At 41.6% G+C, this 27,957-nt stretch overlaps 5 protein-coding genes across 5 annotated transcripts; 2 read left to right on the forward strand and 3 right to left on the reverse strand.

The window, feature by feature from the left end:
* Positions 1-754: 754 nt before the first annotated feature.
* Positions 755-3,252, forward strand: Bcsfa1. Its single transcript, XM_024696996.1, has 6 exons — positions 755-985; positions 1,182-1,196; positions 1,469-1,583; positions 1,843-1,978; positions 2,029-2,666; positions 2,737-3,252. The coding sequence occupies exons 1-6, from the start codon at positions 962-964 to the stop codon at positions 2,952-2,954; spliced, it is 1,146 nt and encodes a 381-aa protein (XP_024552810.1). The 5' UTR covers positions 755-961; the 3' UTR covers positions 2,955-3,252.
* Positions 3,253-4,318: 1,066 nt separating this feature from the next.
* Positions 4,319-5,413, reverse strand: BCIN_14g01040 (hypothetical protein). Its single transcript, XM_024696997.1, has 2 exons — positions 4,598-5,413; positions 4,319-4,523 (listed from the first exon to the last, which is right to left on the reverse strand). Exons 1-2 carry the CDS (start codon positions 4,850-4,852, stop codon positions 4,506-4,508), a joined length of 273 nt encoding a protein of 90 aa, XP_024552811.1. The 5' UTR covers positions 4,853-5,413; the 3' UTR covers positions 4,319-4,505.
* Positions 5,414-10,017: 4,604 nt separating this feature from the next.
* BCIN_14g01050 (hypothetical protein) lies at positions 10,018-11,074 on the reverse strand. Its single transcript, XM_001545068.2, has 2 exons — positions 10,390-11,074; positions 10,018-10,329 (listed from the first exon to the last, which is right to left on the reverse strand). Exons 1-2 carry the CDS (start codon positions 10,834-10,836, stop codon positions 10,288-10,290), a joined length of 489 nt encoding a protein of 162 aa, XP_001545118.2. The 5' UTR covers positions 10,837-11,074; the 3' UTR covers positions 10,018-10,287.
* A 918-nt stretch (positions 11,075-11,992) lies between these two features.
* Positions 11,993-14,739, reverse strand: BCIN_14g01060 (hypothetical protein). Its single transcript, XM_024696998.1, has 2 exons — positions 14,129-14,739; positions 11,993-14,079 (listed from the first exon to the last, which is right to left on the reverse strand). The coding sequence occupies exons 1-2, from the start codon at positions 14,555-14,557 to the stop codon at positions 12,361-12,363; spliced, it is 2,148 nt and encodes a 715-aa protein (XP_024552812.1). The 5' UTR covers positions 14,558-14,739; the 3' UTR covers positions 11,993-12,360.
* A 6,032-nt stretch (positions 14,740-20,771) lies between these two features.
* On the forward strand, positions 20,772-22,063 carry BCIN_14g01070 (hypothetical protein). The gene is made up of 2 exons (XM_024696999.1): positions 20,772-21,159; positions 21,213-22,063. The coding sequence occupies exons 1-2, from the start codon at positions 20,844-20,846 to the stop codon at positions 22,013-22,015; spliced, it is 1,119 nt and encodes a 372-aa protein (XP_024552813.1). The 5' UTR covers positions 20,772-20,843; the 3' UTR covers positions 22,016-22,063.
* The last annotated feature ends 5,894 nt before the right edge of the window (positions 22,064-27,957 follow it).

Genomic DNA, 27,957 nt, shown 5'->3' on the forward strand with positions numbered 1-27,957 from the left:
AGATGGATGCAGAGAGAATCATACTGTAGTCTCCGAATTGCGAGGGTTTCGGCATCTGTAGATCTGCTGGGTGGTTGGGTGGTAGATGATCTTGGTTTCTTGGTAAGAGGAGAGAGGAGGGGAGAGGAGGGGAGACGAGGGGAGACGAGGAGATGGAAGGGAAGGGAAGAGAGGGGAAGGGGAAGGGGAGGGGGGTTATAATGTAGAAATTTATGGATATTGGTATATGGCACTGGGCACTGGGCGTGTGTAGATAAGTCTCGAGGAAATCTTGAGAGCATATAGGATCCAGAGTCTGGATTCAGTCGTCCTTGGTGAATCTTGCTTGGGACCACTGGCGGACGCGAAAAAGTGTTACTCGATGTGGATAAAAGATCCCGAGGTGGGGAGATGGAGTGATGCCGATGAGCTCCGACCTCATATTCACGCTTCCGTCTCTGTATCAATATGCAAAGTCTTGTCTACTCCTGGAGGAAGATTGTGCTATCTGATCAGCACAATCTCGCCGTGTGAGTCAAAACACTCTCTGTCCCGTCGCTGTTGTATCGTAATACCTGGTTAGGAAACCGCATGGAATGGAATCGTAGATGAAATATTCACAACGGGTGGATAAAGTTTTACCTGATCTGTAACTTGCCCCTCATTTACCTTCCCTTAGCAAGTAGCTAGCTGTCCGAAAGAAGTCCGATACAGAATACCTGACGAATACATGACAAAACCTTACACACACCTCCATTCAACCTTAAAGCTTAACGAAAGATCGTTTACTTACCCCTCATTTGTAACCAACGGACGGCTATTTACTTGCTTTACCTTCTCCTCGAACGAAACGAAACGAAACGAAACACAAGAAATAGCACGACGCATTCTGTACACCTTGAGAGCTTTCGAATACCTTGAGAGCTTGACTTCACACACGAGCAGGGACGAATTAAAAGAAAGAAGATCGAAATAAGACAACATGCCTGCGGATACTGTTGGAAAGGTATGTTTTGTTTTCTGTTTGTCTGCCCGGTTTGGTGGGGGGACGAGAGATGGTCAGAGAGGGGTATTTATGGTTGATTGATCGATTGCTTGTTTGATCGATTCATGCATACTATACTCGCGGACTCGTGGAAATGCAAAGCATTCGTGGAGTGGAAGGATGGATAGTACATGTGCTAATTCGAAAATTATTATAGACTATTACCTGCAAGGTTAGCTGCCATTTCTCATACACATTTACATATATCCATAGACCCCGGGAGAGATCTACCACCCCTGCTGCAAATATAGTCGCTGCACTGTCTGCTGCATTGGCAGATTCTGCAGAGATGTGAGGGTTGTTTTGTGGAAGCTGCGGAATGGTGCGGGTGGGAATCTGCGAGGTTCTCGACTGGATCTTGGTAGTGAGGGAGAGGATAGAGAGATTGCTGGGGAAGGAAGTGGAGAGTGAGAAAGAAATGAATGCTAATCGGGAATTCAATAGGCTGCAGTTGCTTGGGAAGCAGGTCAAGAACTCAGTATTGAGGATATTGAGGTTGCTCCTCCTAAGGCGAATGAAGTGAGAATTGAAATTTATTACACGGGAGTTTGTCATACTGGTAGGTCTCTTTTTTTCTAACTTTCTCGTTTTCCTTCTGTTTTGGGAAAGAGAGGTGGTGAGAGGATGAGTATGGAGGGGTGTGTAGGGGAGTGCTGGACACAGGTAGCTGGGGAATAGGGATACACATGTGTTGTTGAAAGGGTGAGGAGAATGTTTGTGAAAGAGGATTGTGGCGAGGATGGGGAATGGGCGCTGGGCTGTGAGGAGATACGTAGAGGTGGGATGAATAATGCAAGAGATGCTAATAAAGTCGATAGATGCATACACACTTTCCGGCAAAGACCCCGAGGGAGCTTTCCCAATTGTTCTCGGACATGAGGGTGCTGGTATTGTTGAATCTGTTGGTGAAGGTGTAACATCTGTTAAACCAGGAGATTATGTTGTTGCTTTATAGTATGTCTTTAAAATGCATCCTTGCTAATGCATCACTAACATCTTTTCAGTACACCAGAATGTAAAGAATGTAAATTCTGCAAATCTGGTAAGACCAACCTTTGCGGAAAAATCCGTGCAACTCAAGGAAAGGGTGTCATGCCAGATGGTACATCCCGTTTCAAGTGCAAGGGCAAAGATCTCCTTCACTTTATGGGAACATCTACTTTCTCTCAATATACCGTCGTTGCCGACATCTCCGTTGTTGCTATTACCCCAGAAGCTCCTATGGACCGCACTTGCTTGCTTGGTTGTGGTATCACTACCGGTTACGGAGCCGCTGTCGAAACCGCTAAAGTCGAAGAAGGATCTACTGTTGCCATCTTCGGTGCAGGTTGTGTTGGTCTCAGTGTAATTCAAGGAGCGGTACAAAAGAAAGCTTCAAAGATCATCGTAGTCGATGTAAACTCATCCAAGAAGGAATGGGCTGATAAATTCGGTGCAACCGATTTCGTTAACCCAACTGAATTGAAGGGTCAAAGTATTCAAGAGAAATTAATCGAAATGACCGATGGTGGTTGTGATTACACTTTTGATTGCACTGGAAATGTTGGCGTTATGAGAGCTGCTTTGGAAGCTTGTCATAAGGGTTGGGGTCAAAGTATTGTTATTGGTGTTGCTGCTGCTGGACAGGAGATTAGCACTAGACGTGAGTTATTCCCTTTTCTTACTAGTGCCCAATATTCTTCTTAGATACAAATAACTGACATCTCACACAGCATTCCAACTTGTTACTGGACGTGTCTGGAAAGGTTGTGCATTCGGAGGTATCAAAGGTCGTTCCCAATTACCTCAATTGGTCGATGATTACATGCAAGGTAAATTGAAGGTTGATGAGTTCATTACTCATAGACAACCTTTGAACGGAATCAACCAAGCATTTGATGATATGAAGAAGGGTGATTGTATTAGATGTGTGGTTAACATGAGAGAATGACTACCGGGCACGAAGGAAAATGAAAAGGCAAGGCTGTGAGATATGTATAGTGGAAAATACTAGGTTGTGATGATATGACAGAAATGAAAATTGTATATGAAAGGATCATTGAGGTTTGGGGTGCGATTTTGTGATGTTGAGTTGTTCAATTGTTTGATTGTGTGGGTGTGTGGATATGCGAACGAGTTTTTGTCGGATTCGAATTTGGATTTGGTTTCAGCGTGTTCAATGTACTTACTTGATATTAGGATTATGTTGTATATGGAATGCGCATTTCCGGAAATAAATTCTGTCTGGAATGAGATTCTATGGGTACCCATCTACTGTTTTACAATGTGAATCTACGATTGAAGAGTGCTTTGTCTATCTGACTGACTGACTGGCCGACCGACTGACTCTGGTAAGGGAAATCCATATATGCACCTTTTGTGCGAGTGGGCTGGGCTGGGCTGGGCTCGACTGGGCTGAGTGTTGAGTGTTAAGTAACACTTATTTTTTTATCTTTTTTATTATGGTGTACGTGGTATATTAGTGTTATTGGTGGTTGCAAAGTCCTTTAAGATATGGTTCGAATTATGGTTGTAGCATGTTTTGGAATCGGATTTGCAATTTGTGATGACTTTGAGCGGAATGGAATGGGGGTTTGTTGTTTTGTCATGTCATCGTATGTAATCTCATGTATGGGTTTGGGTTGAGTATGGGTATGGGTATGAGTATGAGTATTTTTTGTTCAAGTAGAGTAGAGTGATGTGATGTTTGAGGATGGGGATAGGGACGGGGGGGAGGAGGATGTGATTCATTTATGAGGGAGGAGAAGTAATGCTTGGTTCTCATGGTGTGTTTTTTTTAGTAAGCAGGACTGTTGGAGGTGTGTATGGTTGAATATCTAGGTGTGTAGATTGGGGTTTCTAAACTACCTATGTGGGTAGATGGCTGGGAGCATGATAGTGTATGAATGATTTCATGCGAGGGCGAAGTCAGCCTCGAGAAACATTCTAGAGAATCGGTAAGTTTTGATTCGTTACACAAGAAACAGATGCGGCTAGTTTTGGTTGGGAATCTCTCCTGCAAGCACACGCATCTCTTCATTCGAGCTAGGGTGTGAGAAGACTGTCTTTTTAAGGCGTAGTGTTGTTTTTATGTCATGTTAGTGGGAGGTCTCCATATCAGCGTCCTTCTCGTGAATTTGGATATAGAACTTCATAATCTCGTCTTGAAAATCGTATGTATACAGGTGTATCGCTCGATATTATCCAGAGGTTATGTGATCGAGTTGACTGTGGAGCTTTACCACTTCGTCGATCACGTAAGTCTTTTCTTATCTTTTTCCTTGATTGTTCTTTCAAGTTTCCATCGTTAATTCGTGTGAAAAAGGGAATTCATTATTTGATTATGTGTGTCTCTTTTACCGTAAAGTGGTTTTCGAGATTCTATGTGAGAGAGTGCCTGCTAGTGTATTGTTCGCCTCCAGGGTAAAAACAGCCTCTGAAAAACACTTGGTCACATCCAACCTGAAAGTAGATGTTAGGAATCCTTATATTCCATCGCTTGCTATTTCTGCGGGAGTTTCTGGCGAGCAGAGAAAAGTTAGTGCGGTTTATGTTTGATTATATTTGAGCGAATGAGAGAGTTGGTTTACTTACTTCTGACGGCTTCGGGGATGAGGATTCGAGAGCCTCCGGTACGCACTTCGAAGGATGTTTTGGAGGTGCCCCTACTATCTGTGAATCCGGATTCTTCGACTCGGAACTAGATCTCGCACTGCCGATTTTGCTAAGAAATTGGGTTGGTGGCGGTTGGGATGGCGAGTCGTGCATGGGGCCTTCGATGAATTTGCTTGTATGTGTTTTCATAGCTGGTGATGAGTTTTCATCTTGATGCGTGGATAAGGATGGCATTTTGATTTGGAATTTGGATCTTAGGGCTGTGTGGGCTGGGTGGGATGGGATATTTGGAGTCTGGAGTCTGGAGTTTTTTTGCGCGGAGTGGAGTGGATGTTTTGGGTTTGGAAGATAAGCGGAGATGGTTTCTTGTGCGTTTGTAAGGAGATGATTTCGAGCTTGGAGCTTCTCCTTTTGGTTTTTGGTTTGGATCTTTTCATTATTTGGGAGAGAAATGGAGAGGGAAGGAGAATATATATGAATGGAAATGAGAGTGGGATGTGAAAACTATATGTTCATAGTAGGTTGTGAGTTGGTGACTGTTTGCGAGTGTGTAGTCGGTCATATTACTAGTGATATGATCATATGGATCTTGTGACTTCTAGAGTGAATGAAGGCGAGGCATGACTGAGAGAATAAATGACAGTTTGGGAAATGTTTTTATGGGGGTTTCTTTCTTTGAAATCGCATTGTTATACGGTGATGAATGGGATTTAGCTGTGTGCTGTGTAGCAAATTGTTTGAGGGAGATTTTGAGATGGTTTGGGTGTTGAATTGAAGTGCGGTTTGATATTCTTCGTGTTATATGAGGGGATTTCATGATATTGGTAGTTTCATTAGTCTAGTTGCAAATACTAGGTGTTTGAATTTTCTAAATACTAGCGGTTTCTAATAGACCGTTTCTAGAATATCATCTTCAATGACATCATATCCAGTAAAACCATCTCAAGTTACTTCATATCTAATAATCTCCATCCTTCCTAAATACCCCTAAGTATCTACCCAGTATATCATACACATCCTACATAATCACACAACCGCAACCCGAACCTTCTCCCACTTTTACCTTCGGCTAGAAGAGGAATATGTTAGTAATTTATCTATACATCGACACTGAAGTAACCGAGGATAACTCTATTTATCTACATACTTTGACAATCACAGGTTTTCGATTAGCAGGACGAAGGTGCTGGGTATAAACAGGTATTGGTGATGATTCCTCGAAGCTTTCGATGAATTTACTGGGACGGAATTCTTGCCTTCGACGTGCGGCCTGGGAGGGTGGCATTGTGTAGTGTGGTGCGAGGCTGGAGTTGTAAGGTGTGAGTGGTTAGCCTTTGGTAATGTGGTAAATGTTAGATGGTCTGAGATGATTGAGTGAGGTGTTTGAATTTGAAAATTGTAAACCACTTTGATATCGGTCAGTTTTTTTACAAAATTGAAAGTAACTTCGAATCTGGGATGTTGTGTTCTGAGTTGAGGAAGATTCGTCAAGATCTCGAGGTGTAGCATTATATAATACATATTACTCGGGCTCTGATATGAGTCTTTGAGTTTTATGGATTTACAGTCATAGTGTTGGGGAGATGGTTATGAGTCCTAGATTATTGGGGGAATGAGTGGTAAGAGTGACTAGAGAGATGGTGTATGATTTTCTATGAGAGCGGATGGAGTTTCAAAGGAAGTTTTTTTTTTTTTTTGTTAGAGGAGTTTATGAAGAGGCAGCAATTTCGTTCTTTTGTTGATTTTCACACCTAGTGGTCTGGCCGATTAACATTTAATATAGGCAAGAGCTGTTCTAGGAATGTACACTACCACATATTTGCAACATTTACTGTATTTCTGACAAAGTTCGACACCGTTCCTGGCTTTCTTGCACACTCAGGATAAGGAAGTATGGTAGAGTAGAAAGGGTAAATGGGAGTATTTGAAGCAAATTATCCAGAATATAGAGTGCTCAAGTAGAGCGTCGTTTGAATCTCAAAGATAAGCTCAGTGAAGTTTGATGAATTTAAGTGTAGACTACCATGTTTTGCCTTGTGAAAGAGGATGAAGAAATAGGCGAGAATATAGAATGAAGAAATCTTATAAGTTGTGGAGACTTCTAAACACTTATATTTCGTTAATAGGATCTTCAAATTTACAAATTCTGGAAAGGAAGAAATACAATATTTGTAAGAATATAAATTGAGATACATTGAAATCCCTTTTTAATCAGATTAGATTAACATGAAAAGATCTATTTGCGCTGTAGAAATATATTAGTTAAAAATACGATTGCTTATTATACAGATCATTCATATCCAAATTACTGATGCTAAAGTCTAGTGACATTGGCAATTTCAATTTACTAACACCTCTCAAAGTGGGCAATTAGAGGATCTCAAAAAGATTCCATTGATACCCCTATCCCGGCCAACGCCTACCCGCAGGCCTTTAACGACAATGAAATATTAATTGTACTCAAACAACTATTAGCGAATGGCTTCAGAAATAATACTTACATCATCCACCAGCGACGTTTCTTCTTAGTCTCCTTCCCGTGTCCGATGAAGTTAGCACACTTCTAATCTCATGGTGAATTGAGAATGATGATTTACTCACAGAAGATGGTACAGGCGGACGCGGCTTAGATAATTTCAGAGGACGCTCTCTTCTTCTCGGGCGCGTGTTTAGAACAGGCGGCGAGGGTCTTGCTTCTAACTGGTTAGTGTTCTCTGATGGTTTGGGAACAGTTTGTGTTCGAGGTTTGTGAGGTCTTGTTGATATTTGATATGGTATTGGTATCCGTGTTAGAGGTCTTGCTTCTAAATGACTGATGTTCTCTGGTGATCTAGGATAAATTGGTACTCGCGGTGGACATCTTGTTTCTAATTGATTATTGTTTTCTGATGATATAGGATTGACTGATGCTCGAGATCTGTTAGGTTCTACTGATGAATGAGTAGGTATTGCTGATTTTTGATGTGGTATTGGCATCCGTTGTAAGATTATTGGTTCTAATTGCCTGGTGCGTTCTGATGGTTTGGGAATAGTTTGTGTTTGAGGTTTGTATGATCTTGCCGATGAACGAACAGATATTTCTGATAGCTGATGTGGCGGCGGTGTTGGCGGCAAAGGCCTTGCTTCAACACGGCGAGTTCTTTCAGGTGACTGAGAAGTAGCTGCTGGCCTTGACTTATGAGATCTTGCTTCCGATCCAAGAGGTGTTGCTGATGATTGGTGTTTTGCCATTTGACCATCATGCGCTGCTAGATGATGATATTCTTCTTCTAACATCTTGGATTCCAAATCTTGTGTTTTGAATTGTTCAGCTAGCGAATGCGTGCTGCTGGATCCGAAGCTTGATGATATGCGCGGTGATTTATGATAAATTGAGCCTTTGGTGGAATTGCATCTTTGCGCTCCGCCCGCTATTACTTTTTTTGGTCGAGCATGCTTGATTTCCTTCACAATTATTTGTGACTTGGGATGTTCTTTTCTTGGCGGGAAGTGATCAAAGTCGGAGAACTCCCCCGTATACCTTTCGCTTTTCATTGCCAAAGGGGTTCGAGGTGGTCCTGAGCAGGTACTGCTTCGCGAGGAAGATGGTCTTGCTCGTGATTTACTCCATGGCTGCATTTGTATTCTGAATTCAGATGTTGATTTCACTAATTCAGCTCTCGCGGTCGGCTCCGGTTGGGGAGACTGAAAGTATCTTCCACCTGGTGACCCGGAAGTCCGGGATTTTCTCGTTCGCGAAGGCGTCTTTCTCGACTCAGGGACTTCATGTAACCAACTTTCAACAAGCTTGTCCTGGGGCTTGGGATACCTTTTCAGATTATGTTCAGGTAGTTGGAAGTAGAGTTTGGTGTGTAGCCATGCTCGTTTGATTGTCCTATCATTTAGAGTTGGCTTATTTGTCAGCTTGGATTTTTGCATCTTAGTGAGCGGCATGACTTGAAATTGGCAGGTAGCGAGAACGACATGAAATATCAAAGGTAGTGTAAGTATGTGGATCTCGTGAATTATTTGTCGTAAGATAGGTGTGTATGACGATCTCGATACTGGTAGAAACGTTGGGATTATTTTTGAACTCAATTATTATGTGAGATGTGAGAAAGTTCTTCAATCGATGGAGATGGAAACTGTACATATATTCGTAGGTAGGAACTATGAATTGCTAGATCTTGGGGGTGCGTAGTCACAAGAGACCGCACGGGGCTCAAAATAATGTCGCTTATGACTCCTGAGTTTATGACCCATCATCAGTACTATGGAGCTCTGCAGTATTCCTATAATTGAGAATTTTGAAGAATGAAGCCTTTTTGACATGATTTATATATGAATCATGTATTGTGTGGAACTGAACAGCCATAAGTATTACACTGATGAGTGCCGAAGAAGTGATTGAAAGAATGACTCGGATTACTGAAAGATAAGAGAGAATGTATCAGATGACACAAGAATAAAATGCTTGTGGCCTGTGACTTTGAGGTTTTAAATATAGTCACATCGAGGCTTTAGGTGCGGAATTCGCAAACAGAGTTTTAAAGTCAAGGAGGATAGTCTGGGCCTTTGATAGAAGAGGCGTTTGAAGAGATGTTAAAAGCAACGATTATGTATTGTACAGTTATTCTATATCCCAAATCTATATGCCAAAATACCACACCATTAGGAAACCCTCACAATTCCCTTGAGAAGCTACATCCTCCGAGAAAATACAGCATCGATACCATGCCAAAACAGCCAGACGTAAAACTCCATCTTCAGCCTACATTACCGAACAACATCCACCTTCTTTCTAACAAAATGTTAGTGTACTTATCCTATTTGAATAAACAATTGATATATTACCTCTACAGGAACTTTTTTAAGGATACAATTTGGTGCAATTCCTCTTGCCTCCATGTCTTCGAAGGTGTCACCGTTTCGACCAAATTTTTTTTTTCGACGGACTTTGTATTGCGTGCGATATTAGATGTTGTAACCTTTGTATGTCTGATATCAGGACCACCCCCAATTCTGGAGAGGTCGGCGAAAGGATAATCCGGCGCCATTCTTGCCCTTGGAGTTGGCAAGGTTACTGGATTTTGAGACTTCAGGGATTGGATTGTGTATCGAAAGATGAGGACAGGGTGGCGATGACGACACGAAGTTTTGTGGTTGACTTTAATAAGTGCTTCAAGCAAAAATATCGTGAGACAGATATATGAGAGTACTAATACTGATCAATGTATGCAGTGTTGAACTTGAAAAATATTTGGAATTTGAATGGATGTTCTGTTTTGGTTTCTTGAGTACATGTGCAGCAGAAGCAGAACTATTTATCTTAAGAGTTCTATTCCTATGAGTCTCATTAGGGTTTACTGATATGAATCATAGACATGACTACTATTTTTGTTGTGAGTAATGGGAGAAGATGACTGGAAAAAATGACTGTTCATGAAATAGCTTTCAATTGAAAGATAAAAGAGCAATAAGAGTATTGAGAAGGCATGAAGCCAATTCGTTTGAATAAGCAGTGAAGCGACCCCCTTGGACTGCTCGGAGTTCTCTAAAGTAACAATTGCATATTATGCTGTCTAATAGTATCCGAAACTCCAGTGATAACAACACCCCATTACACTATTGAGCAAGAACCTGAGTAAAATACAGCAACGAGCTATGCTCATAACACCATTCCCAGCACCCTACATCACCAAGCAGCAGCCTACATCTTCACTGCTAGTTTTCTACCAAAACGGTTAGCATAATTCCTGTATGTACGAAAAGAATAACCAAATTCTCCTTACCTTCTGAGGCGTTGGTTTAGAAATAGGTGCTTTGTGATGAGCCCATACTGGCGGTCCCAAATCTCCTCTCGCAGCTCGATAACCTTGAGCATAACGATGCGAATCCTCCCCCAAATGAGGTGCTTCACACATGGGTTTTCGTCCATATGTCGAACAAAGACTGACCGATGGAGAAAGCGGTGATGGCTTCGGTCGTTGCCGCTGTTCTTGCTGTTTTTGTACGCGGTGATATTCATAAGCACTAGGAACGTCATCTATAGCACATCTATAATTGTAACGCGGTGAGTCGACGGCAGGTTGCACGTAATTACGCGAGGCCTTCTTGTGTGAGGGGAACATAGATACCTCGTAGAATTGAGGGAAGGCAAAGGTAGGGTCTAGTTCTTCCCGCGTCAGGGCGCCTTCAGTATCCCAGCCACTACTGAGTTTTGAGGGTGGCATTTTCATTAGATTTGAGACTTCGTGGGTTGGATGTCAAGAATGGAAATATAGACTATGAGGTCAACGGTAGTTATGGTGTGAGTTCTAGTGCCTAATTCGAAGTGCTTTGAGTAAGGTTGGGGGGATATTCTTGAATGTATGTTTGCTTGATGAATTTGAATGTTTTGCTGTGGAAGTTGTACTTTTGATTTGTTCCCAAGAAGATGGAAATAAGTTTGTTTCTATATACTCCTTAAATATGAGCTTTGAATTAATTTAGTTACGGTCATAAATTCGATAGTCATACAAACAAGAAATTCTAGTCATGTAAAGAGGAAACGACTTGAGAGAATGATTAGTTCATTTGTAAATCTCACGCAAATTTTGGAGCCGTAGCAAAATGGTTGAAATTTGTAATAAATGGTACGAGACTACGAGTCTATTCACGTTATAAAAACCGTAGACTATTTTAAGCTCCTGGAGGAAAAAGGAACGCCTATTGCCAAAAATATAGTAAAATCAGTAACTTCATCATCGGAATCATACCCAAGATGCCACATTTACCACTATTTGTGTCGTACCACTTGAGCCATACCTTTCATCGCGGCAGAACATCGCCGCAGAACACCCTCTCTTTCAAGAAAAGGCTAGCTTTTTTCCGCATCAACCAAATCAAAAATAGAAGGGAATAAAACTAACATTTCCTCATCGTTCCACTCAAAGGAACAATGGAAACTCTCGTCCGTGACAATCGTACTTTAAGTGAAGACGGACTATCCTCAGTTTAAGACTAAACTTATTTTCCTTAGGAAACCCTGGTATTTTTCGTATGGGATTCCCTTTAGAAGGTGGTATGATGAATGATTCTTGGATTAAATTTCGATGAGATAGTGATGGTGATCAGGTGGGTGATGATGCAGCAGATTCAGATATCAATAGCAAGTCCGAGTTGACGTGTGCAAAAGGGAATGACTGTAGATAAGTATTTGAAGCAAAATCAAAAATGATTTGGAAATCCTAAAAATGCGCTTTGAAAATGTGACTTGCATCCTGGAGTAACTGTAAATCATAATAGAAAGATATGTATGGTACATGTGGCAATTGAACGGGCCTACCAGTCGCCGTATCGATGTTCATAGGAGATGTATAGAGAACGAGTGAGGCAATGAGTGAACTTGAAAGATGAGCTGTTATTAGGAGTCGTTATATAGGATGAAAGGACAAATAGCCGTCAGTAGTTAACTCCTATCGAATTGATGATAACAAAACAAATTCGCGGAAACTGTGCTATGAAAAGAGCGCGCCTTGCGAATTTCTTGATGCTCTCCCCGAATTTCTGCCCTTAGAATACATATATTACAATGCGCCTCATGAATTCTTCTCCATAGTCCGCGCCGGGTCACTATCGGTATCTCTTTGTAGCTCGCTTTTGCCTCCTTTCCCATACGCCGACTATCTGCCCATTAGCCGCTTCGACAATGGAACTATTGCCTTCTCTCACAAAAAATATCACATCTCAATTTCGTCAAGTTCCTTATTCCACGGCTTCGACTAGAAGTACCAATTTCCTTCCAAATCTGTATTTAACAAACTGTCAAAAAACATGGTATTATCCACTTGTAGATTTGACCAATCATCAATTTGTTGTTCCGGCTCCAACGGTGGCAACTGACAACTCTTAAAGGAAACAATAGGTTGAGCAGCAGCCCATGGGCAATTAAGTGAATTGTCGAATTCATTCTCTGCATGCTGTGAATCTCCCGAGGACATATTTTGCATGAGAGACTGAGTAGTATCCAAAGATTGAGTGTCGATAGAGGGAGTTGATTCGGTGATATTTGTAGCGGGTGTACGTGCTATTGAAACTGTACCGAAATAAGGAATTGTGAGACGCAGATTTCCACTTGTGCTAGTTGATGCGAGAAGGGTTTTGATAACTTGAACACTTTGAATGGCCATTACATCATTTTCTGAGGCACATTCGTCCATGGCACCTAAGACGGTTTCAACGAGCTCTCTGTCAGATCTTTTTTGATCTTGGACTGCGATTGTGTCGCCGCCTACTGGAGGAATTTCCAGTATACTCAAGAGAAGAGTCACGCTTGCCGTGAAAGCCGCAAAATCTACCACCTTGCAACAAAAAGACTTTGTGCCTGAGCGTCTGATGGTAAGATAGCGGGAGATGATTTCTCGAGATGATCTGAGACAGGTAAATTTACTATATTCGTAACGACGTTCGGTAGCAGCTCGAATCATAAATGGTAAGTGTAAGAATGATTCTAGTTGAAAGTAGTAGATTTGTGACATGATTCGATCAAATTTTGCGGCGGAGTTTGGATCTTTACTGACGGTCTCAATGTAACTTGGCACTTCCCACCAAGATTCAGGCATTCCCCTACCAGTATTCTCGAGTTTCTCGTCAAGCTCTTGAGTACTGGCAAATGCATGAATATAGTCGGATTGATTTCTCTCGATAATCCCCCCAGCCAAATTTGTAAGTTTTCTGATGAATAAAATGTCATGATCGATGTTAGGATTGCTAAACGTTTCGTGCGATAAGATCACACTATCCTCCGCTCCAGCAGGCATGCCTAATAGTAAACTCAAATATCTGTCTCCCTGCATCAAACTTCTCCAAAGGTTGACTCCACCAGGTGGTAAAGGTGTAGTACTAATAAGCTCCTCGCGTTTATGGAGACCCATAAGCTGACCGATATTCATAGCTCGGCGGAATGTGAGCCATGCGCGACGTAAATTTCCCGCATTCATATGAAACAATCCTTGGAGTAACAAACATTCCAGTCCTTGGACAGAAGCTACAAGTTCGTCATCTGAGGTCACGAGCCCTGAAACTGTCGATACAATCTTGTCTATTCGAACTTCAATACTACTGGTGATTCCTAATTGGCTTGCGTCGTATCCATGAGGTAATTGCTGTAAACATACAGCTACGTAAATAAGTATTTGTGCTATCATTGCGGGACTTTCTTTTCCAATGCTGGGAATGTCTAATGAATGATTCGGATTGAACGCTGATGGCCCTAGCATAATATGAGCTGAGTGGTTTGTCAAAGAATGCATCAACAGCCAGCAATCAGAGAAAGTGCAAAGTATATTCGTGGCTTCCTGTGATGGAAGAAGCTCTATTAGAACATCTTTGATCCTTTCAATCTTTGTTGGTATGCAACATTGCTTGGTTGTCTTTTCACCACCTGCCTGAGATTTTGGGGTTGTGATCTCGGATTGAGTTTCCCTTTCTCGGCGACCTAGCTTTAGAGGATGTGAGCAAATATATTATGTGGGATTTGGAACGACTCACAACAGGATTATCAAAAAGAGACAGAATAGGTACAGCTGTAGCACTATCATATCCATTCGAGGTGGTATTTGTAAATGGTGCAAGAACATCACCAGTGCCCATACTTTCCGGTGTATGAATTTTAGTCGCATTATCTTGCTCTTCATACTGTTCCATTTTGGACATCAATTTATCAAGAACAAGCTCTATACGACCGAGGCGTTCACCAATCTGAGGACCACCTGAAGAATCATGTTCCTCTGGATATTCTTGACTTATACAAGTCGTTCCACGTGATAAGCAACCAGAACAAACGCTGACGTTCTCGGAACTCAGTTGGCACTTGACTTTTCTTCTTTTGCATTCCCAACAACTTTTGGTCCCCTTTCTAACGCGTTTCTTACGATGTTCATCTTCCCCTAGAGCTATTGAAGCTGGCCGAACAGACATTTTGGATAGTGCGTAATGAATAGTTCCAAGAAACTTGAACGTCCTTCGAAGTTTGGCAACGAGCACAGGGGTCGATAGCTAGTAGTGGAGATGACAAGCTATCTCCAGTTGCCGGGGTCGGTGGATCTGTACTTTTGCGCTATCAACCGCAACTTTAAAAGTATGTTTGATCGCCGCGATACAATTGTGTGATTAGTATTTTGGTGTATAACACGAAGAGAAGAGGGGATTTTCTGAGCATCGGAAGTCTGTTGAAAGTTTTGAGGGTTTCACGTAAAGCAGAGACGTTCAATGCGATTTCCCCTTGTTTCCACCGCCGCATTCCGCCGAGCGAAAGTTTCACGTGACTTATCTTCCAACACGCCAAATTCTGTCGACACCGCAGCCAATAACGTTTCACCCAATCCTCAACCACTATTCAACAGCTGAACTGCAACGTGCTGACTTGCTCGAGCTTGCTTACATATCACGACATATCTTACATGATTAGGAGTCAGTCGGCCGGTTGGAAGAGCCGAATGTCTGTATCTAGATTTGATGATCATGATCAAACAACATTTCAGGCTTGTCTTTTGGTGTACCAATCATCCCGTACAATACGTAAATGCTCTATTCCGACGACTCGTTTACTCATTGTTTCTGTCTCAGTTCTGTATCAGAGTTGTTAGTAATCAATCATGGATAACACAAAACTTTCCGTGCCAGGAGAGTGTGGAGAGCGGGTTAATGGTCAAATCAAACTCACGAGCTTGTAGGGTCAGAAAGTTAAAATGTGATAGAAAAACCATGTCAAAGTTTTGTAGTAAGGGGAGATATAGCCATCACTCCTTGCTCATATGCCGACAAGAACGATGCTCATTTACCGGGGCTCTACTTTGCAACAAGAGCAAGAGGATGTGAGAGCAGGAATCATTCGATTAGAAAGCTCAATTCTATCGATCATTTCTAAGGATAAGAAGAGTAACATCCCCCCTCTCTCTTGAAATCTTGAAAAGAATAATGATGACCATGTCGGCCAAGCAGGTGGTCAAAAATCTTCTGTCGGTACAAAGAGTACACATTGGGATTTGATTCTCAACAATGTGAGCACGACAACAACCTACCATAAATGCCTCTTTGTTGAAACTTCAAAATAGCTCGGAGCAATGGAAGATGTATGCGTTGACGACTACGATCAATTCGAGACATCATTGCCACCAGCAACAACTTCTTATCGACCAAGTTTATTAGATGGCCTTACTAAATCACCTAGTCATGCAGAGCTACTTGCATCTTTACCTTCCAGAAAAGATGCAGATAGGCTTATTGAACGATTCTTTGAAAGTTACAATCCTTCCATACCAGCGTGTTGTAAGTGGCCACTGACTAGGACTATTTCTATACCGGATTTGTGTGTCACGAAAGCTCACGAATGATAAAGATTTGTTCCACAATACAACTCATATGAAGCAGGTGAATTCCCCCACACTATGTAAAGTGGCCAGTAGCGTGGACAAATAGGTCTGATACGGAGGAGTTTCTTTTCGAATACCGTTGCATTCTTCAAAGAGAATTCTGTCACGAATTCCTCGTTATTCAACTAAATTTCGACAATTGGAACCTCAATTACGTGAAAGCCATCAGCTGACCTATCCCATAGATCGAAAGTTTCTAGGAAGAGCCTCACAAAGCTCGAATCATCTGGATTAGCCTGTAATTCTCAAAAATGTGTTTGGCCCTGCAATCCTTTGCCCATAACAATGACATACCTCCTGAATATCAAGATACATTAATAACACTCTTAGATCTTTATCGCAGCGCATAGCCCAGTGCCTAATAATAGCTGATATCACAAAGTCTGTTTACTTGATGATAGAAATAATGCTATGTTACGCTTTATTGAGTATGCATATGGACGAGATAGTCATATTGGTACTTAGCTTTTATCCGGGACTACTATGCGTCTAGCCCTACAACAGGGATATCATCGTGATCCAGATCAGCATGCTGGTCTCAGTACTTATGAGGATTAAATGAGACGTCGTGTTTGGCTGGTTGTTACATAGCATGAGTAAGTGATTTTTATAGGAAGATTTTTAAATCAAACAATGCTCTGCTGGCCCCGCAACCTACGCGAAGATGAATTCTCCGATGATATAACCATTCTCTCCCAACCCGACCTGATACTGAAAACACGCACAATTGTTACCAGCGCGTCAATTTTCGGATTATGCGTGCCTACAGCTACGTCATCGAATTCCTCTACATAGTCGAACCCCAAACTTATACAGAAGTAATGAAACTCGACGAAATGCTCAAAAAATACCACAATCGAATTCCGGCGCATCTCCAACCCGGTACTCTTTATCAAATAGCCTACAAGACCCCAGCTACTATGATGGAAAGCTGTTCCTCCAAAAGTTTTACTATAAAACCACCCTTCTTCTTCATCGCAAATATTGGTACGCCACACTGCCCAGAAACCCAAATGTATTTCGTTTATTTTCAAGACGTATATGTGTACTATCCTCCATGGCCCTTCTCAAAATCCAAGTCAGCATGTACAAAGCGAGTCAACAGGGTGGAATACTACAGGACTTAATGGTGGCATTTCCCATGACGAATCATGGTTTCCTATTCGCGACTGTGACTATTTGTCTAGATCTGAATACAAATCAAAGAACGGACCCAAAGAGTGGGGTATGAGTTATTGTGCTGTTGCTGAAAAAAAAAGAGAAATTGGAGGCGTTGATCAGAGCGAGAGATATTTGGAAGGAGGTTGAGGGGAAGCGTAAAGATGCCAAAAGAGTTTGAGGGATCTTAGAGAGTTTGATCAAGAGGTTGATGGTAAAGGTATAGTATAGTATTGTGTTGAATGTAAATCCGGATTGTGCTAAATAGCCTCCTGTTGTTGCGACTATAAATCAGGCGGATGCGGAATTGCTTAGTAATTCAATACCAATGAATACAGATATTTTTTTGCAGACAATTTCTGCGAATCAAGACGGCAGCTTCAATGTTATAAGCATGATTCCAGAAGATATGTTCGATACAGGAGGTATTTTTGGAGCCTTTGGGTAACAAGTCGATATACCGGGAGATTTTGATTGGGTGAGTTGTATGCCTCTCATACTACTACTTCATACATGGCTGACCGATAATCCAGGATGTGTGGAATCAAATTACTATAGATCCGCAGGCGTTGGGACAAGAAAGAGGTCTGGAACTGCGCAATTAGTATTTTTGATATTAGATTTTACTGCTTTAGCCGACAGCGAACCTAATGGCTGTAATAACAATAACCATATAATTGCTAGGTCAGCAATGCAATCGCAAATTTGGAAGGATTGTGTGGAATTCTTTTTTTTAATAGGAATCTTTATCAATATAGAGTTTCTTGAAATTTCCCGAAATTCTCGTTCTTTGTGCTTTTCCTATAAATCCCGCACGCTCAAATCGAATGCGTCTCTTATTTTCTCCAACGACATACAAGATTCTGGATTGTGGCTTACATGTTATCCGAGTGATGGTGTTGGTTACGATCAATCTTTTAGGAAAAACATGATTCTTGGGTCTTTGTGTGGATAAACGAGAGGGAGATGGGAAAATAGCGACGTTGAGTGATCTAAGGAATCGGCAATGACAAAGGTTTCTGGCAATGAAGTTCACGAAAATATCGATGAGGATTCGATTTGAAGATGGTATTAACTCTTGAACTCTCAATCAGACCTTGTCATTGCAGTCCGTGTAGGAAGTTTTACGGACTATATGTAATAGACCCCTAGCACTTGGGAACTTGCATCGCGGATTGCCACAGGAGAAAAACTCGAATGAGGACTCATGGCGGGCTGAGAAGATATCTAGATCTGGGAACGTAAAGGAAAGCAATTCTGCTTGTGTGATCGCAAACATACGTATACGGTATGACTGACACCGACGAGAAGCGTCATTGACGACGAGCAAAATAAAGCGATGAGAATAGTGATAAGTGATCCATACTTTCTTTCAGAATCAAACGCATGTTATTCTCTAGGGGTTTCTTATATTTTCCCTATTAGGAATTGGGTCCAGAAATCTTGGAGTTGGGAACAGCTGTAATTTCGCGCACTGTCTGTTTCAGACTTCTACGAAAGGAAGGTTCCAATGCTCATTCTTGACGACCTCTCTCTCTCTCGGTGCAAAACCACGAATAGTGTATTTGATACTAGCTAGGAATCTGGAGTCTTTAAAGATGCATGCTTTGAAAAAATTTGTGGCTGTTGAGTATATAAAACACGATGCCTTCCCCTTATTTTCTCCGTATCCATAATTTCTTTCGAAGAGTATCTCGCAAGGAATACAAGTATTGTGCCAACATCGAGCAATTGACTTGTGTTCCATTTTCTGCATTTTTGCGAGATTTACAGTAATAAATCAAATTTATTCTAGCATATCTTTGTTGGATGTGGATCAAGTATATGCTATCAGGTTGTAGATTAGTACGGGTGAACCATACGACAATCTTGACCATAAATTCACGCCATCGCTGCGTCATTGACAACATCAATATCGGTCTCTACTCTCATTCTTATATGACCAAATCTGCAAATGGAATCATGACAATAAAAAGCTAACGTTGTCTGCCCATACCAACAACAACTTTCTATCTCTTCGGATTGTTTTGTAAGCAACAAAATAACACATCGTCGCAATCAAAACTCGTCCCTGTCCTTTTCCGTTTGTTTCAATTGATGACACTAAATATAGAATGACTTGTGAAAAAACTTAATAAAATTCGATTCTTGACCTCGACCTCACGAGGACTGGTGAGCCTCAGCTTACGAAGCTTGCAGATGAAGATGTATTACTGATGATATGTAATCCACTCGAACATTCCGGGAGACTCAAACACGAAGATTTCCACTTCATTTTTCAGCCGTTTAGCTTTCAGTCTCAGCCTCAACTTCGCTCGAAGTTCCAAAGTATAGAGTTCCCAACCCCCACGGCTTCGCTATACGGCATGACTTTCTGCAGACTATGTCACAGCATAGGAAGCGCAAAATAACCATTAGTCAGACTTCCACGAGAAACTTTTCCCTAATTCGCGATCGACTTTGCTCAATCAATTGGTTCTCTACCCTTTTTTGGATTCACATTGCGCTTGAAGATTTGACAGCAGTGAAGAAGCAATGGTAGTCATGGCCTAATAATGGTAGTTAATTTGAATCTTTTGAAAGACAACACAATTAAACTGCTACTACCGTCTGTCAAATCCCACACGGCTTCCAATCTTTAACGCCCCATGTTATTTTTCACCACATGACATGCCTGATCAACACTAGTCGAAATAATATCTATTCGCCCACCGGACAGATGAATTCTCAAGAACCGCAATTTATTTCATCAAGGTTAACATTCCACCGGGATAGAATCAAAAATTCTGCTAATGGCCTGTCGTCGACATCTGTCATCAAAAGCCAGTCGAGCAAACGGCTAAACGGGTATCGGCACAGGAAGTCCCCACAGAATTACCGATGAATACCCTTTAGCTCGCCAAGCGTCGGATGACACAGCGCTGGTGAAACTGACGGCAGTCATGACGATTGTGGACCCCATTGGCTGCATGTCGATGGAGTTTCTGCCTGCTTGGTTAATTGAGTGAGGGGATCGCATCGCATTTCACTTTTCTATCGGGATTAGTCTTAGCAGATGGGGAAAATGAGAGAAAATTCTGACATGCTTTCGAAATGGATTTGCATGGATATGTGGAACTCATACAACTGCTTGGTCTTTCATGACGATTGCTAAAAGAGCACAACGATATTGAAGGTTATAAAATCACAGTTAACTTACTAGTTTTGTAGAAAGCTGCATGCAGAGTGGGGGATTGAAGAATCGAAGAATTAAGGTTAAAAAAAAGGCTGTTCGACAGCATATTGAAAATCCTAAAAACGGCTCTGATTACTGATTACTATACCTCTTTCAAAATGTAAGTCGAGTTAGTGCCTTGGCATGCAGAATTAGGGTTGGAAATACTCCGATACTTCGATTTGGATCGATCGACTTTCGAGTTTTAGATAGTCCTATATCCGAGCAGGCCTGGGCTGCTATGTGTCTTCGGAGTCCGCAAAAGTGTCCGGACGGTGGCATGATCATAAGTCGACAGTCGTCGACGACGGTGGGACTGATGTGTATATAAGAGTAACTCACAACAAATCTACTAATCCATTTTCCATACCTATCTTTCATCTCAATCGCATCACCAGATTCTCTACAAACAAATCAGTCTCGCCCACTCCAAAACTCCAGTCTAAAATCCTTCTCAATCATGACCGGTATGAGAGTTGCTCATTTGGTGGAGCAAGGAAAGCCTTTGAAAGTAACGACAATTGAGAAGCCAACTCCAGGACCAAAAGATGTTCTCGTCAAAGTCGAGGCCGCTTGTCTTGTTCCAAACAGTGCCAACATTGTAACAAAAGGCCCAGGTCAACATTACGTATTGCCAAAGTTGCCATCTGCTTTTGGTTTGGATGCCGCCGGTGTTATTGAAGCAGTGGGAGAAAACGTCATTGGACTAAAAGTTGGGGATCGAGTTTATGTTGACCCATACATAACTTGTGGCACCTGTCACCAATGTCGAAGGGGTAGGTTGAACGGCATGTCGAGAAACTTTGTAGGGTTTGCTAACGAAGGACAGGGAGGAAGGACTTGTGCCACCCGTCATGCCTGCGTGCGTACTTCGGTGTTGGAACCCCAGAAGGAAAGGCAGTGCTTGAACAGTATCCCATTGGTTCACTCTCACAATATTTGCTGTCACCTGATGCAAATATCGCAGTGATTCCTCCCTCGATTGACATTAACACCGCAGCTCGATTCGGGTACATCGGCACTTCATATGCAGGTCTCAAAATATGCGGAATGGGACCTGGAAAGACTCTTGTAATCAATGGTGTGACAGGCACACTAGGATATTCCGCCGTAGCGATTGCTCTCGGTTTTGGCTGCACGAAAATCTTGGGAATTGGACGTAATAAAGAACGTCTGGCTGAGATCGAGAAAATGGCCACGAAGGGACGTATTGTTGTTCGTTCCAGTGAAGATGAAGGGGACCTTATTGAGTGGATTAAGGAACAAACAAATGGACTAGGCCCCGATGGCTTTTACGATTGTCTTGGTAATGGAGGTAATTCAGACGGTACCTCCAAATTGATCAGCTCTTTGAAACGTGGTGGAAGAGCAGCATTAGCTGCTGGCGGAGTTCCTGGTGACATCACTCATTCTTACAACGAAGTCATGGGACACGATGTCAGTGTTAACGGGGTACTATGGTTTAATAGTGCGCATCTAGACGAGCTCATCGAGTTGATTGATGCAGGAGTCATTGACTTCTCGTTCCTTCAACACAAATTTTTCGCATTGGATGAGGTTAATGATGCTTTCAAATTCGTAGGAGATCGTCCTGGTGGAGCTATCAATGTTATTGTGCAACCACAGGTATAGGACCAAATTGATGTAAGATTAGCTTTAGATAGAAAATTACACAGCGCCTTCAAGCCTCACTTAACATCCACCCTGAATTAACAAAATTGTGTCTGTCAGACTTAAACCTCTTAGGGGTGCTTAGTCAGAGCTCAAAATCAACCTCATCCCAACATTCATTCGCCTCCCATACTTTGATACACGAAAGATGCCTCATAGGAAAGCGTCTTCGTGCCACCAAATTATGAGAGAACTTCTCAACACGAAGATGTGAGAACACCCATTTTCGATTCGCTAACCGAGGAAACGATATAGTTCCCAACACATACATACCCCACATATCCATTCATTACTACATGAATTATCACCTATTCGCATAAAGAACCTAGAACCTTCTAAGTAGAAACGAAACTAAAACCATTCCTATCACTTAGATACCTCACTCCATCTAGGGTTCCCTCTTCAATTGCTTTCTGCTTGTGAATCCAGGCCAATCACTAGGAATGTACGAACCTTAAGTTCGGCTGTATTGACAAGCACTAGCAATGTGTTAAATGCTTCATTCGTGGCTTGAAGTTGTTATTACTTAATCTAGACTACGTCTACAGAGAAGAAATTCCGAACAGCGGCTTGCAAACATATCAAAGGGTCTTCAATAATACTTGTGCTAGATTATCTAACACTGAAGGCCGCAGAGATGAAGAAAATGTATGTGAGCCGGATAGACGTAATCATTGAGATATGCTCTAGACTAAATGTCTAGCTCGAATATAGCTTATTGTCATTGGATGCTACCAGGGTCTCATTGGTAATTCAAGTATGCAATATATACCATGTTACTGCAATTCTCATCACTCATGAAAATTATTCACAGGGCGAGTATGTTCTCATAGATCCGAGAATTAACCGTGGCGATATCAATACAACTTGTTATATAAGCTGTGTGAGGGTCCCCTCTACAGACAAAACATGATCATCAACGCCATGATACTTACTCCCTACATCAACGCTACTTTGAGTCCTCTAACCATTCCAGTGCTTCCGAGTATCATAAAATATTGTAAAGTTCTCTTTTGCAAACGAAAGAATATCACCAACACGATGAATTCTCGAAGTGTTCCTTCCCTTAGCTTCCCGAAATTCCCCCTCTTCCCCAGGAGATTCAACTTAAAGAGATGGTTCCACGCCCTTCCAGAAGGACAAATATTTTATGCAAGTAATTATGAAATATTTCTGCCTTCACAGCGTCATGCACTATATGATACGAGTTTCGATTATCGAGAAGTGTTTCTCAAACATTGTCAAAAGCTCCGTAGTCATACCGCAAGTTGTGATTACGGCGAATCGAGGGAAATTCTCGTCTTTCACAATCCGTTAAAGAATATAGTTGTTTTTGAAGATGATATGTCATTCAACCGCCGGCTATCTTGTTTCAGATACAAACTTCTCTGCAGAAGCCTACTTTGTTGCGACGAGAAGCAAAAGTTTTTTGCCCAGCTTCGTCATATAGCCATTCTAGTAAATCGCCAACAGTATGTTATCGAGTTTGAGACCTACTTTGTCAGGGCTATAATCAGTGCTTTGACGTTTAGACGTTTAGACATTTAGACATTAAGATGTGTTTCTATACGAAGAACACTCCACAACCTTTCCAATCCTTGGGCCTTATAGGCTTGTGATTGGGTCCGACACGGTCCAAAATACAGGTAAAAGTTTTCCGGGAGTTCGATTAGTGAAGAGGAATCTCTCAAGAGATGTAAAAGTAGAGGGGTTCTATCACAAAAAAAAAAAAAAAAAACGAAGAAATACACGATAGTTTTGAAAAGTGGAAAAATATGCATCCTGAAGTAAACATCCCTCTGATTGAGATAGTTTACGCTGCCTCCAACGTATGATCAAGCTTACTATTACGTTGAGATAATGAGAATATGGTAGTTCTTCAAGGGAGATTGTTACCAGAGATTCTATTCGAGTTTCTTGAGGAGGTATTGAGACGAATCTGTGAAGTGAGAGGGAAGTCAATTATGGCGATGGTGGTTTTGCATGAGAGTGACAGGTCTCATCGGGAATTGTAGATATTAATTTAGGGAACTACTTACGAAGAAAATCACAATATAAACACTATCTTTTCAGAAATCCGTGGTGAGCCTTATGAAAGCCCTCTTTTCAAAATAGCCTCTCGTGATATTCATGATGACTTCTGGAGCCCGTGATCATTCAAATATTTGTATAGTCTTAAGTCAAGTGAGTGATTTGACAATCTATATCTACAATCAAGCCTATCCGACCCCTCAGGCTTCTCACATGTTCCGTCAGGTCATCTAAAAGTTGGTAAATCTAGCATTACAAGGGATCTGCCAGCCAGCAGATATGACTTTATAAGCCATTAAAAACCCCCAGCCCTGCGAAAAATTTCCTTACACTAGGCATTAAACGGCATCTCAAAACCCCAAGATAATCGTGATGCTAATCTCACATCAAATCTACCGCAAAGTTCAAACATGGTGAAATACAAATCCAGCCCGGGAAGTACATCATTCATGAACAGGAAAGGAAGTCGAGTTGTTGGTTTTCCACTCTTTTCTCCAGTCATCTTCGGGACTGGGAGCGGGTGTCCACTTCTTGTCTTCAAGGGACTTAAATTACACGAGAAGCATATGACAACAACAAGGAAAGGTCAGCAAGTGAATGATTCCGGAACATGAAGTTTCTTCTGTGCTGAGATTTCACTCATACTCTACCCCCTTCTTTTCTTTTAGACGTTTACTTGTATTTTGTCTCGGTGTCTTAATCTTGTTGATATAAAAGAAGCCTCCATGCTTTAAAGTAGTGTTCTTCAGATGCAGAATATTCAAATGTGGAGAAGAAAAGTGAAATATATAGTAACCCTCAAATCAGATGATAGCCCGTCACACCGTATTCACCGCCATCGAATATCAATATATCTCAACTTAACTCAACAAGGCCAGATAGCAATGCCAGTAAAACGGCGACACTCAGATTCTATAAGAAAAGTTTATAGAAATGACAATACTCACAGCTACCTCGACCATGTAAAAAAGATCTATCTCCCCAATTAAAGTTCAACATATCACTAGCTCTCAACTGTTTACCTCTATTCTCGGCCCTCCTATTAGATTCATGATCCACAGATTTAATGAGACCGCCCATGAATTCTCGAGAGGTTGAATACACTTTATGGCGAGATACGAGTTGGAAAGTTGCGGTATTTATATACCCCTCCCTATTCAAGATCATTCCTTTTCTGAGTTCTGGAATACTGTACAAGAGTCTGCGATACAACTATAGGACAGAAGACTATTATACAGACCCGATCACTGCTTGATTATCCGTTATCCGTGTGTCCCTCAAAGTTTCAAAAATCCTATTATATGAAGCCTTCCAATCTCTCCCAGATCTCATTCCCAAACTCAAATTCATAACAATGGAAAGAATTCAAGGGACTATTGCCACAGGGGTTCCAACCCAGATCGTGAGAATATAGAACTTATGATACACATTTCGTGGAAAAACAACGGTCAGACTCGGTAAATCTGGATATGAAAGACGGGAAAGAATGAAAGACGGGAAAGAATGAATGAGGGTGAAACAAAATGCTAGTAACAATAACTATAATACTTGACGACGGGAGTGCCATTCCCCCCCTTCAAAAAAATAAATAGAGCAAGTAATCAGTAACAAGATGGCGAATAACAACACTCTTTTCTCACCTCTTGTAATATTGTCATCGATGCTTGTTTATTCATTCATTTAGAACGTAGCGCTCTACATAAGCCCCTCATATCCAACATTACATTTCTATCTCATCCAATTGCAATTTTTATCACCGAGGTACCATATATTCGCCCTCACTCGCAGCCACATTAGGATGATACCAAAAACATACAGACAAGAGAAAATCGCGAGGAGAAGAAAACACGATGTGCACACCCAAGTTTCTCCTCCATCTCCTCCCCTCTTCTTGTTCCCGACCCCAAACTTGCAAAAGAATCTTTCCACCTCCAAAGCCTTCATCTTCACATCCCCAAATCAAGATGATCTAGATGAATAAAGAATCAACATACACACACTGCAAAACTCCTCCTCTCCTTTCCCGTAGTGTTTATCACAATTTCTAAAAATATCATGACATATGTCGAAAGATTTTCAATACATACAAAACCAAAACTACCCCCCCTTTTTACTAGCCCAAAAAACAATAACCACATCAAGACACGCAACCTAAATCAACGACAACACTAAGACACGCATAAAAAACAATATCTGACAATAAAACTAAACAGCTCAAGCGTCATTGCTCCAATATCTCTCCTCTCCCCCATCTTATTCCACCACCCATCGTTCTCTACTGCCTAGATCCAAAACTCCCCATCCCCATTCCACGTACTGACAATACCCTTCACCTCCCTATAAATAATCCAAACCCATCAATTCAAAGAATCTTTCATATACACAGATATTACTCTAGTATTGCCAAAATGTTAAATCACATCAATCTATTAATATAACATAGGAGAGATCCTCATGATCAATCGATTACTCATCGATTCACTTACTGACTTCTCTCGAATCCCACTCAAGATTCCACATCCGAAACCTAATTCGACCTCATCCCTATATATAAACCCTCTTCACTCTTCTTCTCAAGTTGTTACTACGGGCATCAAATGTCGTAATTTCCATTATAAAGACTCATCAAATCCACACCTCTACAAACCTTCAGGCCCACATCATTCTTCACTTCCCCTCCTCACAACTATATTGAGAATGGCAACAATAATATCGATAGCCCTAATAGTACCGAGAATATTAAAATCCAGGAACTCAATCTATACTCAAAGCTAGCTGCCTAAACTGACACGAAGTAAAACTCTTCTGTCTCTAGGCCCTGATTACGAGGTAGCAAAGAAACACCCATCAATTCCCACAACTGCTCTTCGTGGCCTTTGAATAGATTCTCCACATTTACTCTCTTGTGATAGTTGCAATAGTGGTTGTGCACTCTCATATCAAGCCTTTGAACTACATCTATAGAGATGCCACAGATTTGCAGGGTCTGAATTGCAGAGGACAGAACAGAAGGAATTGGAATGAGCTGCTTGAAGAACAGATGGGGATCAGCTCCGAATCGTCAACAAGCTCTCTATGAAATCCGTCCGTGAGACTAAAAATGATCTTCTCCAAAGTACACAGATGTGTGGGCAGCATGATATTCTAGGAAGAGATAGAGAGGACCAAACAAATTCTTCATTCGAACTACAGCATTTGAGGAAGGCTGGAAGTAATGGCGTGGACGAGATTCTACTGTGATGGAAAGAGGGGGATATATAATTGGGAATTGCTTGGTGATGAAGAGAATGGCGATAAGAATACTAGTTGTAACTCGTTTGACGAGGAAACATACAGGCCTAGGGTCATCACGGTCTGAAATCTACAACATTACGAAATCCCCATTGAGAGAATAAAGAATAAAATGGAATCATCCTGCGAGAAATTTAATGTAGACCATCGATCGACTTGTCGCCTCGCAGCCAACCACGTATCTAGCTGGTGCTTGGAGTCGCCGGCATCCCGGAACACGATAGTCTTTAATATATGTGGTTTGTGATGATGAAAAAAGTATGGTAATAATTTCCATACTCTCAAGAACACCACACTTGCGCAAATTCAAACTGAGGAATGCTGGTGCTCCGCCCTGCCAATTCCAGAGAACGACCCGCACTCTTCTTACCCTGCCGTCTTTTCACTCACCCCTTTCCGAGTCAATCCTCAAGTATAAAACCCGCATCGCATTCTTTCTCTTTCTGAATCGCATACCAAAAACCCCCGAATAACCAATGGCCAATCATGCACCAAACACCGGGAAGTCAAGGCCGTAACATTGCTACCTCAATTTCGCGGAAGGAATAGCAAATGCCGAGTATTTTCTTCCCTCCTGATAC

This window comes from Botrytis cinerea, chromosome 14 (genome assembly GCF_000143535.2).
Source record: "Botrytis cinerea B05.10 chromosome 14, complete sequence".
NCBI classification, from domain to species: Eukaryota; Fungi; Ascomycota; class Leotiomycetes; order Helotiales; family Sclerotiniaceae; genus Botrytis; species Botrytis cinerea.

Coding starts and splice junctions, on each gene's coding strand:
- Bcsfa1 (XM_024696996.1), top strand. CDS start 962: ATGCCTGCGGATACTGTTGGAAAG. Junction 1,584..1,842: donor CACGGGAGTTTGTCATACTG/GTAGGTCTCTTT, acceptor TAAAGTCGATAG/ATGCATACACACTTTCCGGC. Junction 1,979..2,028: donor GATTATGTTGTTGCTTTATA/GTATGTCTTTAA, acceptor ACATCTTTTCAG/TACACCAGAATGTAAAGAAT.
- BCIN_14g01040 (XM_024696997.1), bottom strand. CDS start 4,852: ATGCCATCCTTATCCACGCATCAAGATGAAAACTCATCACCAGCTATG.
- BCIN_14g01070 (XM_024696999.1), top strand. CDS start 20,844: ATGACCGGTATGAGAGTTGCTCATTTGGTGGAGCAAGGAAAGCCTTTG. Junction 21,160..21,212: donor CTGTCACCAATGTCGAAGGG/GTAGGTTGAACG, acceptor AACGAAGGACAG/GGAGGAAGGACTTGTGCCAC.
- BCIN_14g01050 (XM_001545068.2), bottom strand. CDS start 10,836: ATGAAAATGCCACCCTCAAAACTCAGTAGTGGCTGGGATACTGAAGGC. Junction 10,330..10,389: donor CTAAACCAACGCCTCAGAAG/GTAAGGAGAATT, acceptor CCGTTTTGGTAG/AAAACTAGCAGTGAAGATGT.
- BCIN_14g01060 (XM_024696998.1), bottom strand. CDS start 14,557: ATGTCTGTTCGGCCAGCTTCAATAGCTCTAGGGGAAGATGAACATCGT. Junction 14,080..14,128: donor CTCTTTTTGATAATCCTGTT/GTGAGTCGTTCC, acceptor CATCCTCTAAAG/CTAGGTCGCCGAGAAAGGGA.